Source organism: Engraulis encrasicolus, chromosome 2, assembly GCF_034702125.1.
Source record: "Engraulis encrasicolus isolate BLACKSEA-1 chromosome 2, IST_EnEncr_1.0, whole genome shotgun sequence".
NCBI classification, from domain to species: domain Eukaryota; kingdom Metazoa; phylum Chordata; class Actinopteri; order Clupeiformes; family Engraulidae; genus Engraulis; species Engraulis encrasicolus.
In genome coordinates, this window is record NC_085858.1 from 19,327,094 (window position 1) to 19,343,799 (window position 16,706).

Below are 16,706 nucleotides of genomic sequence, written 5' to 3' on the forward strand. Positions count from 1 at the left end.
AGGTTCATCACATTAGCGCTTAGTTTACGCATGCTATTGAGCGGTGAATGACCGCCAGACAGTGGAATCGTAAAATAGGCTATGAATAAATCTAGCGACCGCATATTTAGGATACTACAATGTTGATTTATTCCTTCGATTCTCAATAGCTATGTACATAAGTGTCAGATTAAATAGCATTATAAGGTAGTGGCTTGGGTGGTAGCCATGTTTGTTTTCAGGTACCCTGTTGAGAGGAAGGAGGCGCACAGCATTTTGGGTAAAAGGCAGCACCAAGTCATTATCTGATGTTGCCCTCAAATATCCTCGTTACGCCCACAATTGCAGTGAACTGCCAAGGGAGGAAATAAAGTAATTTTATGTTTCGAAACACACTTGATGACTTGATGTCCAGTTAGCTCACTGAAAGGACAGCTGCCTTTCCCTTTTCGAACGGACCCATAGTGAAAAGTGGGACAGGAAATGAGTGGGAGAAAGAGATGGAATAGGGTTGGGATAAGACCCAAGCCAGACTCAAACCCGGGTCCTCCTGGGCATGCAACGCATTTATGAAAGGGTGCCTTAGTGCGTAACACAGTGGACAAAGTGGAAACTTTCTAAAATAGCCTAACACTTTCTATGACTTTCCATATTACTTCAACTTAAGTGCAATGTAACAAAGTTACACAATGTATGCATACTTAAAAAGTTAGGAATGTAGACCTACAATGTAAGTAAATAATATAGCTTTTTGTTAAAGGGACACTGTGTTAGATTTTTAGTTGATTATTTCTAGAATTCATGCTGCCATTCAGTAATGTTACCTTTTTCACCACCATCACCATCAAATTCTAAGTATTCATTAGGACTGGAAAAATTGCACTTTTCATACACGAAAAGGGGGATCTTCTCCATGATCCGCCATTTTGAAATTCCAAAAATAGCCATTTTTAGCTGCAAAAATTACATTACTTGGACCATACTAGGAAATATGTGCTTATTACTTAGTAAACTTTCATGTAAAGATCAAATTTGGCAATAGGCAGCCCAGTTTCAATGGACAGCATAGTTGCAGTACCTTTTTTGTCCATTTCCTGCACAGTGTCCCTTTAAATAAATACTGAGGGTGCACTAAAAAGGGAAATAATGTAGTATTACAAAACCTGTGGTTGGATACAAGCTGATTTTATGACCTCCTTCACATCAATGAAATAAACAAACAAACAAACAAAATAACTGAGGGTCCTGGCAGGACATACAGTAGAAAATGGCCTAACGTCTACAGCACTGTTTGATATAAAAGGATGCCTGAAGGAAGGCCAAGGCTTAAATAGACAGCTATGGTCAGAACTTCCATCTAATGGGGACTTACCCGACCAGAAGTGTGGTTGCCACTGACAGAGGATCATGGGTAATGTCTGCCGCCTTTGCAAGGTCTCTTTTAAAAATCTCCCCTTCTTGACTCAGTATATATGTTCCTGTGGCATTACCAAAGGAAGCTCACTGAGTCATGCCCTAATAGTGTCCACTACGGAGTGTTCATCTACTGTGAACTCTCTCTCACCTTCCGTAGGAAAAGAAAAATTCAATAAAGCCTGTGCCTAATGAGGGCGTCTCTGTGGTATCGGCAATCAAAAAGGTCAGTCATTAAAAAGCTAAAATATTCTCTGAAAAACATGATTCCTTGCCAAAGCCAAGGCAGTGAGCTAGAGGCACGGTTTGGTTTTGGGCACTGAGATACAGGCATTCTTTATGAGGCCTGGTGCCTCTCAGGGGCTCAAATGTTTTTTTTTCTGCAAGTATCAGCATGGGGCATTACTGAAGAGTCAAAAGAGTACAAAAGAAGATCAGCTCCCGAGATGAGAAATACAGAGAAGAAGTGACAGGGGAAAGGAGAAGAGGAAAGAGCTGAAGCCAAACAGAAGGGAGGTGAAGAGTCGAGGGAAGAGAGCACACTATCCTAGAAGACCCAGAGGATACTTTGAAACAAACTGGCTTCAAAACCCCTTAATTTAGGTATGTATGTCATCTGCCTTGGTCATAGCAGTGTATTTTGAGACATGTGTGTTAATGAGCATTGGCAAGGTAAAGAACAGGACATGCCAGCTGGGGCTGGGTGGGGAACATGGGTTGGAAAAACTGAGGGATGGACGAGCATGATGAGACTGATGATGATGGCAAGGGAAGTTATGGATATGAGGATAGTGTCGGCAGAGGGAAGAGAGTGGGTGCATAGCTCCATCTTGTCTTCCTGTTGATGTTCTCCATTCACCCTCTATCTATTATCCTTTTTCCTTCTTTAACATTCTCATTCAGTCTCTTTATCTCCTCACAAATTCCATCTCTACATCTTTCTGTTTCCCTCTCTTTTTCAGTCCCCCCCCCCCACCCCTCTCTCTCATTCTCTCGCTCTGTCTGTCAATTCCTGTGACTCAGAGTCCTCAGTTGTTTTGGTCCCGAGAGCCAAACACACAGGTGCTCTGTGTTACTCACTACCAGCATAACCTCTTTATCCTGTTTTTCATTTCTCCTCCTCATGTCTGGCTTCGGTCATCTTAGCAAAACATGCTCCCCGCCTTTCGCAGCGCTGCTCAGACTTTTTCCCCTCTTAATATTTAAATATTTGGAATAGGGAGCGAGAGAGAGGTTGTGGTGGTGGTGGTGAGTGAGTGACTGGCAAGCGAGATGCACATTGCATAACACACCATAATCAAGACAGTGATGAAGTTGTGAGTACTTGAGGTTTTCTGTGAGGATTAAGTGTGACCGGAGACACTGAACAATTTGTATACACACTGTTAAAAAATGAAGGTTCCTCAAAAAAACACTCAATGGTTTGATGTAGGGACCCAAACATTCCCTGTGGAGGGGCAAAGGTTCTATGAAGAACCTAAAAGTTATGGGGAGAAGCCCAAGGTTCCTCAGAGAACTCTTAGTGGTTCTTCCAAAGTGGCGACTGTCGAGAAAGCCTTCAGTGGTTCCCAACCTTTTTTGAACAAAAGTCCCCTTGACCTCATTACTGACCTCATCATAAGCCTGTCAACACCCTTTTAGTATTAAAAAATAAAATACACTAATGTCCCCAAATGGCAACTTCATTAGTTTACTATCTGAAATGTGGATTAAGCATGTATGCATTGCATACATCTTCGTTCTCACTGTAGAACGGACTTCTCTTGATCGTACGGATCTCGCAGGACAGCGGCTTTCCATGTGGTGGACCGATCATCAAAGTGCTTCATGGGGTCCATGCGGACCACTGCACTCGAGAAGCTGAGATATATTACGCGGCATATTGGGCAAGATCGCAGGCCGTGATGCTGAAGTACTGCCACGGCCGACAAATGTCTATGCAGTAAACATTTTCGAGAGTACGGGGCACCACTGAGAGCTCGGGCAGTATCTGCACCACAGATATGTACGAGTTCTGAGCGAACACCCCCCGGCCGATGATGGTCAGGGGCGATGGAGCAAGGTGAACTGGAGAGGATAAGGGAAGGTGCCTGACGAATTGATTGAATAGTGGCAGAAGGGAGGCGAACGGGGAGGTGGTGGGGCAAGCGAGAAAGACAATTTCTGACAGGAGACAGGTGAGCCGAGAATGAATGTTGTATAGCTAATTAAGCGGTGTTCCAAATTTCAGTGCGCTGAAATTCCACCGAATGACGGCAGAGTGGAGAATGAGATGCAGTTGTTTAAATAGGCGTGCCTATCTTTTCGCGCTGAATTCAGACGAATGCAAGCTGAGCGAAGAACAGAATGCGGGTGGTAAATTAGGCACGCCAAATTTCATTATGCTTCTCTCGAACTTTCATTTTCAACAAAACGTGCATTTTGCACCGCCCCTCTAAGCTGTATCCTTGAGAAACACTAACCTTTAGCTTCATCAGATACCTTTAGGGGTAACTTTCACAATGGAAACTGACGGCTCTTCAGGATACCTTTAATTTTTACAGTGCAAGCGATTTTGACATGAGAAGAAGACCAAATGGGTGGGTGGAGAGGTGATCAACCTATCAATATTTGTATTCACTCTCCACGCTTCATGTTTTGGGTCACCATTTCTCCTACTATCTAAAGATTTCTTATTTACACGTGTGTCTACTGTCTGAATGTTTGAGGGTACAGGTGAACATCTTAAATCAAAACCTCCTTACTTGGCAGAGATCCTCTGAGTCCCTGCCAAGTCTCTTAAGTCAACATAAACAGCGGTGTATTAAAAATACCATAAACCAACACAGATGCTTTTTTCCTCTTTTGCATTCCAAATTGAACTAGAAGCATCCCCCGTCTTGTCCCATTCTGCCCTGCCACTGTTGTTCTCCTACCCTCTCCCTCACCCCTTTCCTGTTGATGTTTGCTTTTCGAATGAGGACATTTTGATACCTCTATTAGAGAATCCACAGCAGATACCAGGTCAGCGATGCAGTAAAGAAACCACTTTGCTCTGACCTGGGGTTGACATTGGCACTGCCCTGCATCGTGCCTTTTGCCTGATAGCACCAGCAACAGCACCCACAGCTTCCTCACCTCAGCACCCACACACGCACCCTCACCCTCACCACAAACCCTGCAGCATGCCACATGACTCCCGCAGTAATCCCGTACCCCTCTTGTTTATCTGCGCAGCCTCTCCCCTGTAATCTACACTAATTTGGTATGTTTACCTAAAGGCCTTCAGCCTCAGCCTGGCTGCAGCAGCTTGCCCAGAGTTTGTCCAATTTTAGGGCTACCCAAAGTTAGGCCGAAATGAAACGAGCACAGACAGGTGAGGCATTTAGAGAGGGCAGGCGGTCGGGCGGTCGAGCGGGCAGAGGGAGAAGGAGAGGTGCAGCTCAGCTCATCGGCTAGACTTGGACAGATACGGTCAGTCTGGTACTCAGGAACTGTGGCTTCATTGTCTTCTGTTTTCATTTTTTCTCCCCCTCTCTATCCTTCTTATTTTCTCCCATCTTTGGAGGTGCTGGGAGGGAGGGTGGCAGGGAGACACAAGACTTGTTTATCATTTCATCTTTCCCTCTCTCTCTCTCTCTCTCTCTCTCTCTCTCTCTCTCTCTCTCTCTCTCTCTCTCTCTCTCTCTCTCTCTCTCTCTCTCTCTCTCTCTCACACACACTCTCTCTCTCTCTCTCTCTCTCTCTCTCTCTCTCTCTCTCTCTCTCTCTCTCTCTCTGCCATGTCATGTTTTCCCTCATCGCCCTCCACCTTTCCATGTTGTTATTTTCTCTGTCTCTCTGGGGAAGAGCGTGTCTTACAGAGGCGTGAGGGAGAGACTGAGCTAATGGGTTAGTCTGATTGAGGGAGTAGGTGGAGGAGAGGTGAGGAGAGGAGAGGAGAGGAGAGGGGAGGAGAGGAGAGGAGAGGTGAGGAGGAGAGGAGAGGAGAGATGAAGAGAGGAGAGGAGAGGAGAGGAGAGGGGAGGTGAAGAGAGGAGAGGAGAGGAGAGGAGAGGAGAGGGGAGGGGAGGTGAAGAGAGGAGAGGAGTGTAGAGGTGAGGAGAGGAGAGGAGAGGAGAGGAGAGGGGAGATGAGGAGAGGAGAGGAGAGGAGAGGAGAGGAGAGGAGAGGAGAGGGGAGATGAAGAGAGGAGAGGAGAGGAGGTGGTGCTGCTGCTGCTGCCGGAGGTTGTGGAGGTGGGGAGTGGGTGATAGAGGAAGGGAGGAGAGAGAGAGAGAGGGGGGGGGCAACAGAGGGAACAGGGTCAAAGGGGTGGGGGAAAGGCAGCATTTATAAGAGCCAAGCCACACGGTATTAAGAAATATTCCCCTGTAATCGAGAGGTTGGGAGGGACAGAGCTGCAAAAGCAGATCCGAGACATAACCCAACTTTGACTTCCCTTCGACTCTCATCTCAAGGTAAGTGCATCCCACTCACCATGCAGTTATGGAACAGAATTTATAGATACCAGCAATTCCACTGGTTTTGTATGGGCAGCTGTGCAGTCTAAGTTTAATCTCAATCCATATTCAACATGCTGCAGAACATTATACTTATCCAAGCATGCCTAAGAGGAAAGCAATGATTTTGATCTATGTTACATTACACTGTACTTTCATGTTGCCATGTATGCGTTGTGACACTATGATTTTATGGTTTCCATATGATGGATGGATTCTATATTGTGTTTATAGCTCAGTCAAGTCTCTCAGGTCAAAAGTTTTAGTGCACTCAAGGCAGGGCAAGCTGGGATAGCTGTTCCAACTCTTTCCAACTCAGCGGGGTGCCATGCTGAGCTGTGGCGCTGCTGTAATGTTACAGCAATCTTACAAACTGAGAGAGAGAGAGAGAGAAAACAATAAACAAAAACAAACGGGGGCCATGATTTTTTCCAGTGAGGGTAGCAGAATGGCCTGCCGTGCCAGCAGCTACTGTGCTGTGTCTAGGGCACCTGCTGCGCGTCTTGCCTCCCTGCTGCCAGACGGGTATAAAACAGCCAGCAGACGACTGTGTCAGCAGCACCCTGCATCCCCACTAAATAAACCTAAAAAAAACCTAACAAATTACAGTATGGCTCTGTCTGAGACGTCCAGTTGTTGACTGTGTACTGCACTGCAATATACAGTACATGTTGTGTTAACTGCAATGGTTGATTTCCTACATAGTGTAGTTGGATTTACTGTACAGTAAATGAGATCCTTTGCAATGTAATAGGCCTATTTTGTGTTTACTGCAATGGCTGATTCCCTATAGTTACATATACAATATGAAGGATCTTTTTTAGATTTAGTTCTATGCCTTATGAGAAACCTCTCAAGAGTCTCCGCCAATTTTCTGTACAGTGAATCAGTGATCTTTAGGGGTTTTGGCTTCGAGTGGGAAACACCTGGGGTGATATGAGTTGACTGGGTGTCCTTGCTGACCACAGTAACAGGGGCTCTGGAGACCACAGGCAGGGGAGCTTTCACTAGAGGCTAAAAGCAGAGGTGGAGGGAGGCGGTGAAGGAAGAGGACCTTGGACCTGCAGGGGAGGGAAACTATGTGGTGTTTAAACAGGTGGATGACAGTTGCTGTAGTAGTTGAGGTAGAGGGAAAGAAGAGAGTGAAAGGCAGATCGAGAAAGGAAAGAGAGAGAGAGTGTGATAGAGAAACAGAATAAGAGAATAAGGCAGACACAGAATGGCATAGAAAGGCCGTGTGTCTGTCTCAGTGAGCGTTGCCGTCTTTTTATTGTCCATAATTCTTTCGCCGCCTCCCTCTCTCTTTTTTATGTTGTCCGTGTCTGTCCTATTCTTGTCTCCGTCTTCAACGACCCTGTGTTTCAGTGTTCATGCTTCTTTGCGCACTCTCTCTCTCTCTGTCTCTCTGTCTCTGTCTCTCTGTCTCTCTGTCTCTCTCTCTCTCTCTCTCTCTCTCTCTCTCTATCTCTCTCTCGCTCTCGCTCTCTGTCCTTTTCTATATATTGCTCAGAGGAAAGCACTGCCAGCAGCTATAAATCGTTTGTTTTTAATGTTGTTAGTGTAGTTTAGTCGCGCAAAGTCAATATTTGGGGGCAAATAATGTCAAAATCCTCTTAAATATCCTTTCTATGCACACACACCTAACCACCTAACCTTACCACTTTTGATTGAGGGCAGTGGCATGTGGCATTATATTTTTTCTGGCCAAAGGATTGTGTGTTAGACATTCTTCAGGTTTTCAGCTGGTATTGGCAGACTCAGCACATAAACCACACACACCAGAATGTGGCAGTGATCCCCATCCAGTTCACAACTGCCCTCCACACTGACAAAAACAATTTTTTTTTACAACAACGTCTACACCTGAAATATACAGCTCACTCTCAGTGACACTGCCCAAAGTCTATCGGTATGTTTTTTTTATGTTCAGTGCAGCATGCGTGTGAGGTTAATGAATCATTTTTTCACCAATTTATATCATGTGTGAAACATACCTGAAATATTCAGCTCATTCTCACTGACACTACCCAAAGTCAACCGTATCTGTATCATCTTTATGTTCAATGCAGCATGCATGTGAGGTGAATGAATCATCTTTGTTCACCAGTCTGCATCGTGCATGATGTATGAAAATAAGTACACTGTTGAAAGAAATAGCTGGATGTTTTTTCCCCCTTCAGTGCCTATATGATTTTTGGTGTGGTGTTGATGGTTTGGTGTGGGATGTGAGTACTGGTATGGTGTTGCTGTGTTGGTGTGGGATGTACAGTGCGGCACTGTGATGTGATGTGATGAGATGTGTGTACATGTGTGTTTTCCTTCCGTGGCTAGACAGGCTGGAGACATGAGTTCCCTGCTGCAGTACTGCACGACCCTCTGTGTCATCCTCGCACTCGGACTCTGCTATGGTATACAAAACACACACACACACACACACACACACACACACACACACACGCACGCACGCACGCACGCACATACACACACACACACACACACACACACACACACACACACACACACACACACACACACACACACACACACACACACACACACACACACACACAACCAGACGCAACCAGTCAGACAGACAGACACAAACACTCGCACGCACATTTCAGCCCTGTGTCAACTTGGCAACAAAGTGCCAACTTTAGCAGCAGCGTGCTGTGGCAGCAACTGGCATCGAACTGCATCAAATCTCAATTATCAATCATTTCTTTTGTTCCTCCCACATATTTTTTAAACTATGTGCTTCCCCACCCTTCTCTCTGTCTGTCTTTCCACTCTTTCCACAGATTCACAGGAGAGTCAAGAGTCTTTTGAAGGTGAGTGAACACATCGCACAGAGATGTTATACTGCGAATTCACGTGAATGAGTAGTTGGATCTCTATTTGACATCCTTTTTTGCACAAGATTCAGCTTTTCTGCAAAACATGCACATCAGCGTTTGTTTTTGTGTGAATGAGAATGAAGACACACATGACCACTGTAATAAATGTGCTGTTACCAAAATGGCAATGAGCACAAAGTCACATAACTAAAACTCTGTGTAATGTCATTGTAGTGTAGTATGGTGGTAAAGTCTTTTGAGTCTGTTACAGTATTCTATTGTCAAAACGGTGAGGATTATGAGGCTACAGGTGTTCTGTTTTGTCCTATTCTAAGGTTCTGTTTCCACTTAGCAGGATATTTTTTTAGCAGGGTATTTTTTTCTCCTGTTCAGGTGTAAACGCAACATGTGGATAAAAATAAATCCTCCATTGTAACAAATGCGTTTCAGCCCCCTAAACAGGATATTTTTTTCTCCTGCTTTTTTTTCTCCTGGATTTTAAATATCTGCTAGTGGAAACGGGAGGCCAAAACCAACGCAAAACCAATGCAACCAGGAGAAAAAAATATCCACATATAAAAATATTCAGCTACGTGGGAACAGCACCTGAATCAAATGAAAATGCACCTTACAATTACGTAACACTTGGATGGGGGGGCCTTAGCATCTTGATTTTAGGGGAGCCCCCCCCTTTGAGAGCACAACATCATGTGACTTGCATTTAAATAATCCCCTACCCTGATCTATTTTAGACTTATTTGTGAGTCCGTCCCGTGCCAATTCCTTCATCCCACCCAGAAATGGAGGAGGCGTCATCAACAGCCAGCCCAGGGTCAACCCCCCCAGCTACAACACCTTCAACGGCTACAACTTCAACAGGCGGTAGGCAGTGGACAAAACATCCCTCTCTCTCTCTCTCTCTCTCTCTCTCTCTCTCTTGTTCTCTCTCGTTCTCTTCCCCCCCTCGCTCTCCAAATATTTAACCACACAAGCGACTCCATCTGCATGAAGTCATATTTTGCTACAGATTCACAACATCCGCATGCCATTCCATTCTCTAAGAAAATGAGTACACAAACAAACAAACCAACAAACATGGTTAAATAAACAAACAAAATAAACAAACAAACTTTGTGTTCAACCACAGGAGAGTGAAGTCTCCCGCTGAGATCCGCTCGGAGATCTGTGAGGACTACATCCCGTGCCGTATCCACGCGCTGCGCTACGGCTACCAGAACGCCTACCAGACGTACTTCGGCTCCCGGCAGCCGGCGGCCGCAGCCCCTGTAGCCCCCGCCGTACCCGTCAACCCCGTCATCAACGCCTACCGCAGATACTGAGCTGCAGCCTTCGCTTTGAGGTCCATTCATACCCAACGTTTGGTCAATTACGTGTAGAGGTGGCCAAAGTAAAAATAGAAGTAAAAGGCAAAAGCTGCCATAGTTTCCTTCCATCACAAGTAACTTCACTGAGCAGCTGGTCTACAGTTACTACAGATTGATGTACCTGATTCTGTCCTGGATGAATAAAGTTTGGGGGTTTTAGGTTTTTTTTCAGTAACCACAATGTCTTACCACCTCATTAGGTACAATGGAGTAACTGATGCAACCGAAATGTAATATCATGTGCTAGTGTTGCACTTAGGCCTACAACATCATTTTACTTTTACTTTGGCCACTAATGATTACGTACCTGTATATGTCAACAGGGCTGCTGACAACTTTTGCTGGGCCCAGGACAAAGTCATCTGAAAGGGCCCCCAACCCAATACATACAATGTAGTGGGGACCCAATTCTGGGCTCCTTTTCTCCCTGGGCCTGAGACAACCTAACCGTTTGTCCCCCCCTGTCGGCTGGCCTGTCTGTCAATACATTCTAACTGCCAACACCATCCCAACTTTGACCTGTGGCAGGATTTTCCCCCAAACGTTTTTGTACAAATATGTATAAAATCAATGGTTGGAGCATGTGAAACAGTCCACACGTAACCACCTCACACGTAGGGTATGAACGGGCCTGTACAGAGCCCCCACCTCAGCGTATCCTAATCTTATACATATATGATGGGTCCAGCTTCCTGTAAGCGGTGTGTGTGTGTGTGGGCTTATGGTCTTCTCTGCCAGACCACATGGGTGAGGTAATACTGCCTTACAAAGGCAAAGAGCAGTAACTAACTACGCTAACATTGAAACTGAGAAAATGCCTTCAAGGCCATAGTATTAGGTTGGCTATTTGACATAATTTGACATAGTAATATCTCTAAATCGGGACACATTTGGACCATATGGCTTTGTCACAAGATAAAGGAGGTGTTATGAGGACCATTTTCAGTCTAAACTCAATTGTGACAAAATATGTAGTTAGGCCTACTGCACTTTGCCTTTGTATGGCAGAATAGATGACAGGAGATCATCATGTAATGCACATTCTGATATTAAATGCCACTAGTGGTCACGCGGGGTTGTGACTATATCATGTGGTTGTTTCATGGTATAAGGGAGGCCTCAAAGAGGCGCTGAGAATTGGTGCTGATTGTTGCTGATCAGACAAAAGTAGCCTTATTCCTTTCAACTGAGTAATCCTTTTCTTTTTGTTGATGTATATTATTTTTACATTTTTCACATCTTTACAGCTAAAGTGCTTTTTTTGTGGAACTTTACAGGTTATGTGTAATCAACGCCATGTTGTGACAATGGACTTGTGCATTCATCAAGAAATAAACAACGATGGTCGAAACAAAACTTCCCCTGAGTAATCTTGTGTTCTTATTCAATTACTAACGTATTACTGTAAATTATTTTTGATGGGTTTTTTTATGATTTTGAACTATTAACATGAACTTTTAAAAGTTTAAGTCTCATGCGGGCAGCATGACATTGCCCTAACCACAAGAATGGCTGACATTTGGCCAGTGCTGCATGAATGCTGAAGTAAGACACAATAGCTCAGAGACACGCTGTGAATTACTATGCGTCGTAAGTCCATGGGGGGAACAAATATGCAGAATAAGACCTTTGCTGTAAGCGTAATGGCTTACTGTATGTTTTTCTAAAATATGCAAGACGAGCCACTTTGAAACACGCACACGATGGGTACACTTGAACCAGACGGCGAAATTACACACCACATGGCCAAGGTCGGTGTCACACCCGAAATAAAGTGAACCAGTGGCGGTTTTTGTATTAAGGGCGCACGGGCGCCGCCCCTCCGTTCAAAATTTCCATCAAATTTGCATTATATTATCATTACTTCTATTGAGAAACCGTATCATTTGTTTCCGATAAAAACGCACTAAGCTGCCCATTCGGAATCGACTTTTAACATGATATTGTTTGCAATCCGGTAGAATGACAGAGGGCCCGCCCTCTCCCGGGCGCCGACAAAGCAAGTGTCTATGCTAGAATGACAAGTAATGTTGCAGAACGTTATGAATAAAGCATTTTAATTGGCCATTTTTCCTTCGGTCTTTGGGCGCACTACATGTGCGACCCGGCCAATTATATCGCATTCTATTTGTATACTGTTGTGTTATTGGACGAGTGTTCGAGATGGCCTGTCAATCAGACGTCAACCTAGCTAGCCTAGAACTACGATTTACCCGCCTTGAAGAAGCTTGCGTGAAAGTGAAGAGATTTTTAAGTATCGATTGTTTTTAAGATGGCCCGACTGTTAACAGCAAAGGAAAATTCGGTGGCTTTGTTGAAGCAATATCCGTTCATCCGTCGTTCTGACGAAGATAAGAAGAGGGTGAAAGTCCTTGGACCTGACTGTCCTGAGCTCCTCATCAGCCAGAGCACCACCGATCGTGGAAGGACGTACGTCAGGACCTTTTCTTCCAGTGTGTATGGTCGCTGGAATTGGCTTACGGGATGCGAAGTGAGTAATGCCCTGTACTGCTTCCCGTGTCTGTTGTTTCAAAGTCCTGGGACAGACATTTGTTGGGTGACATCTGGGGTGACGGACTTGAAACACCTGGGGGAGAAGTGTAAAAAGCACGAAAGCAGCAGAAGCCACCTAGACAACAGCTTGAAGCTACGCCTGTTCGGAAGGCTTAGCATCCGGGAACAGCTTGATGAAGGCTACAGAGTTGGAATTAGAAAACATAACGAGGAAGTGACAAAAAACCGGCACATTTTGTCACGAATAATTGACTGTGTAAAATTCTGTGGGGCATTTGAATTGGCGTTGCGTGGACACGACGAAAGTGCGGACTCAAACAACCCAGGCGTCTTTCTCGGCTTGGTCGACTTTGTTGCCTCAATTGACAGCACACTGAAAGAGCACTTGGAGACAGCAACTGTATTTAAAGGGACCTCAAAAACGATACAGAACGAACTGCTCGATTGTATGTTTTCCGTGGTGAGGGAGCAGATTCTGAAAGAAGTTAAGGACAGTGATTTCATTGCCATCCAGGCCGACGAGACAACGGACATTAGTACCGTGACCCAACTGGTGCTAGTGCTGCGTTACATCGACAGCAAAATGAACGTGCAGGAACGATTCTTCGAATTCATTCCCCTGCAGTCATCAACAGCCGTGAACATTGCCACAGAGCTGAAAGAACGCCTTTCCATAATCCTTCCCGATCAAAAAGAAAAACTCATCTGCCAAGCTTATGATGGAGCGAGCGTAATGAGAGGTGCCACTGGTGGTGTTCAGAAGCGAATAAAAGAGGACTACCCAAATGCGCACTACATCCACTGCTACGCGCACCAGTTGAACTTGATCATGGAACAAGCCACCAGTCACATTTCTAAAGTAAGGAACTTTTTTTCGGACCTTGGTGGCTTTGCCAGTTTTTTTTCAAGATCACCCAAGAGGACCAGTGTATTGGACGAAATGGTTTCCCGCAGGCTGCCAACTTCCAGCAAGGTCAGGTGGAACTTTCACAGCCGCGCTGTCAACACGGTGTTTGAACACAGAGAGGATCTCATCAAATGTTTCCATGCCATACGAGACTCGGGAGACTTCGATGAAATCACCGTGAGAGAGGCAGGAGCATATGCAAGGATCCTGGAAGACCCAGACTTCAGGTTCTTCCTGCAACTTTTTCACCAGATCATGCCCCTTGTAGACACTCTCTATGCCAGGCTACAGAAGAGGAGCATCGACTCAGTGTACATTAAGAGATGCATCCAAAGATTCCAGGAGGACATACAGAAGATCAGGTACTAATTTGATTTGGTTTTAGATACATTATTTTATGGTTTTCTGCTTCAATAACATCAGTTAAAAAATAATGAAAGCCGTAAAAAATAAACGAATTAAACAAACACCTTACTTCCCCTTCACAGAGATTCTCTCCATGCCATGACAGTGGAGCACAGCAGTCTATCCCTGCAATCAAGAAAACGTGTGGCTCTCTCTTCAGAGGATCACCAACGAATTGCAGCTGAAGTGAGTAGAAAGCATGCCTTGTATTAAAAAAAAGCCTTGTAGAAATAACTAATTACATACATTCATGTGGGTGGTTGACGTTTAAGGGCGTAACGCCAAAAAAAAAAAAGTTTGGTAACACTTTCTATGAAGCCCATATCTATAGCCCATTATGAGCGCATTTATAACAAATTATAATGCACATTATAATTACTTACAACGCATTATGACTACACCCATGATGTTTCATGATGTGTTTCCTGATGTGTTATGTTATCAGTAACAAATAACCATGAATCTATCTTATAATGCTTTATAAATCCACGGGTGTTATGAGTGCTCGTGACTGGATATAAACTACAGGCTGCCTGATGGGGCTTATAGTACATTACGATGCATTATAGATGTGTATTATATAGTGCATTATAGATGCATCCATATGAACTTCACTTTACTTAGAGCACACATTGATGATAATTATGACAGTTTATCATCCAGGTCTGTGCATAGAGGGGTATAGGTGCTCATAATGTACTATAAGCCCCATCAGGCAGCCTGTAGTTTATAGCCAGTCATGAGCACTCATGACACCCTTGGATTTATAAAGCATTATAAGCTAGATTCACAACTGTTAATATAAAGCATCATGAAGCATTATGGCTGTAGTCATAATACATTATAAGTAATTATAATGGGCATTATAATTTGTTATGAATGCGCTTATAATGTGGGCTTTACGTAAAGTGTTACCAAAAGTTTTTACAATTCCTTTTTAAAGGAAAAATAACAGTTTTGTAGATTTTTAACCAATGTTATGAAAAAACAAGGCGTCACGTCTCCCACCCATATACTGTATTGTACCTTTTTAAGGGTGCACTTCAGAATTGCTATTTATTGCTATTTATATATTTATTACTCCAAGTGATGTGGAAGGCTTTAATTTTGCTCTATTGTACTGATGGTCAATTACACTGGCCTACTTATTAACCAGGTGCTATACATACTCATTTATGTTTCTTTTCTTAATTAAAACACAACTATATCAATGGATTAATAACACAATTAACTTGTGTAGCCTTTTAAACAGACATGCTACACATGTTTCTTTTTTAAAGCTTACTATTTGATCAAAGTTGTAAACCAGTTGGGCTATAAACAGCTGGCCTAATTACCAGCATTTCATGTGCACAAACTCCATTAGCAGACAATGTCTTATACACTGCTGCCATCTAGTGGCCAATCATAGACATGCTAAAAACCAAGTGCCTTTTTACCCATTTCTTGAATGCCTTTGTTTTTTTTAGGTCTGTGATACCATACTGGGGCACACCAGAGAGAGGTTCCAGTTCACAGACCATCTCATCTGTGCAACCCTCCTGCAGTGCGATCGGTTTGAAGATTATCAAGTGGATTTTCCAGAGGAGGCTCTTAAAACCACAGTGAAGGCTTACCCTGTCCTTGACAGCAGCAGGCTGAAGACAGAGCTAGAACTCCTCTACAGCAACGAGGAATTCAGAGCGTGTAGTGGTGCGGTGGACTTCCTCCAATTCTTTATGGAGAACAACTTGGGGGAGCTTTTTTCAGAGACGGTAACCCTTTTGAAAATACTTGTCACCACACCAATGACGACAGCAGAAGCAGAGAGGTGCTTCTCGACTCTTAAGCGAGTGAAAACATTCCTGAGAAACACAATGTCGCAAGATCGCCTCAACGCACTGGCTACCCTGTCTATGGAGAGGGCCATAGTAACAGAGATGACTGACTTTAACGTTAAAGTCATTGACACATTTTCAAATTTAAAAGAGAGAAGGGCCAAGTTCCTCTACAAGTAGCACTTAAGCATTTAAGCACTTTTGTGTGTGTGTGTGTGTGTGTGTGTGTGTGTGTGTGTGTGTGTGTGTGTGTGTGTGTGAGAGAGAGAGTCAGTGAGAGAGAGAGAGAGAGAGAGAGAATGAGAGAATGAGAGAAAGAGTGTGTGTGTGATCCGAATACATCAAATACATGTAAATGTATCCACTTTTCATTACATAAAATTTTCACTTTGTATTTCTAATTTTCTGACTACCTGTGTTTCTTTCAATAGTTATTTGAATGCACTGTCTTGAGCAGGTCAAGCTGAACAGGTTACCCCAAAATACACCAGAATGCAGGAAATTGCATCCTAGAAATCCAAATTTTTCTGGGGGGGGGCCCCCAGACCCCCCGCAAGGGAATAGTCGCAATATTAATTTCATAGCTGAAAGTGTGCCCTACCTAATATTTCTGTCACCAGCCGCCACTGAGACCAACTCTGTAGCCTTCATCAAGCTGTTCCCGGATGCTAAGCCTTCCGAACAGGCGTAGCTTCAAGCTGTTGTCTAGGTGGCTTCTGCTGCTTTCGTGCTTTTTACACTTCTCCCCCAGGTGTTTCAAGTCCGTCACCCCAGATGTCACCCAACAAATGTCTGTCCCAGGACTTTGAAACAACAGACACGGGAAGCAGTACAGGGCATTACTCACTTCGCATCCCGTAAGCCAATTCCAGCGACCATACACACTGGAAGAAAAGGTCCTGACGTACGTCCTTCCACGATCGGTGGTGCTCTGGCTGATGAGGAGCTCAGGACAGTCAGGTCCAAGG

General features: G+C 44.2%; 2 protein-coding genes across 2 annotated transcripts; both read left to right on the top strand.

Annotated features, from left to right (window-relative positions):
• The first annotated feature begins 5,723 nt into the window (after window positions 1-5,723).
• mgp (matrix Gla protein) lies at window positions 5,724-10,142 on the top strand. Its single transcript, XM_063213861.1, has 5 exons — window positions 5,724-5,831; window positions 8,209-8,281; window positions 8,675-8,704; window positions 9,463-9,592; window positions 9,858-10,142. Exons 2-5 carry the CDS (start codon window positions 8,218-8,220, stop codon window positions 10,048-10,050), a joined length of 417 nt encoding a protein of 138 aa, XP_063069931.1. The 5' UTR covers window positions 5,724-5,831; window positions 8,209-8,217; the 3' UTR covers window positions 10,051-10,142.
• Window positions 10,143-11,897: 1,755 nt separating this feature from the next.
• On the top strand, window positions 11,898-15,968 carry LOC134461102 (zinc finger MYM-type protein 1-like). The gene is made up of 3 exons (XM_063213870.1): window positions 11,898-13,878; window positions 14,005-14,107; window positions 15,391-15,968. Exons 1-3 carry the CDS (start codon window positions 12,368-12,370, stop codon window positions 15,916-15,918), a joined length of 2,142 nt encoding a protein of 713 aa, XP_063069940.1. The 5' UTR covers window positions 11,898-12,367; the 3' UTR covers window positions 15,919-15,968.
• The last annotated feature ends 738 nt before the right edge of the window (window positions 15,969-16,706 follow it).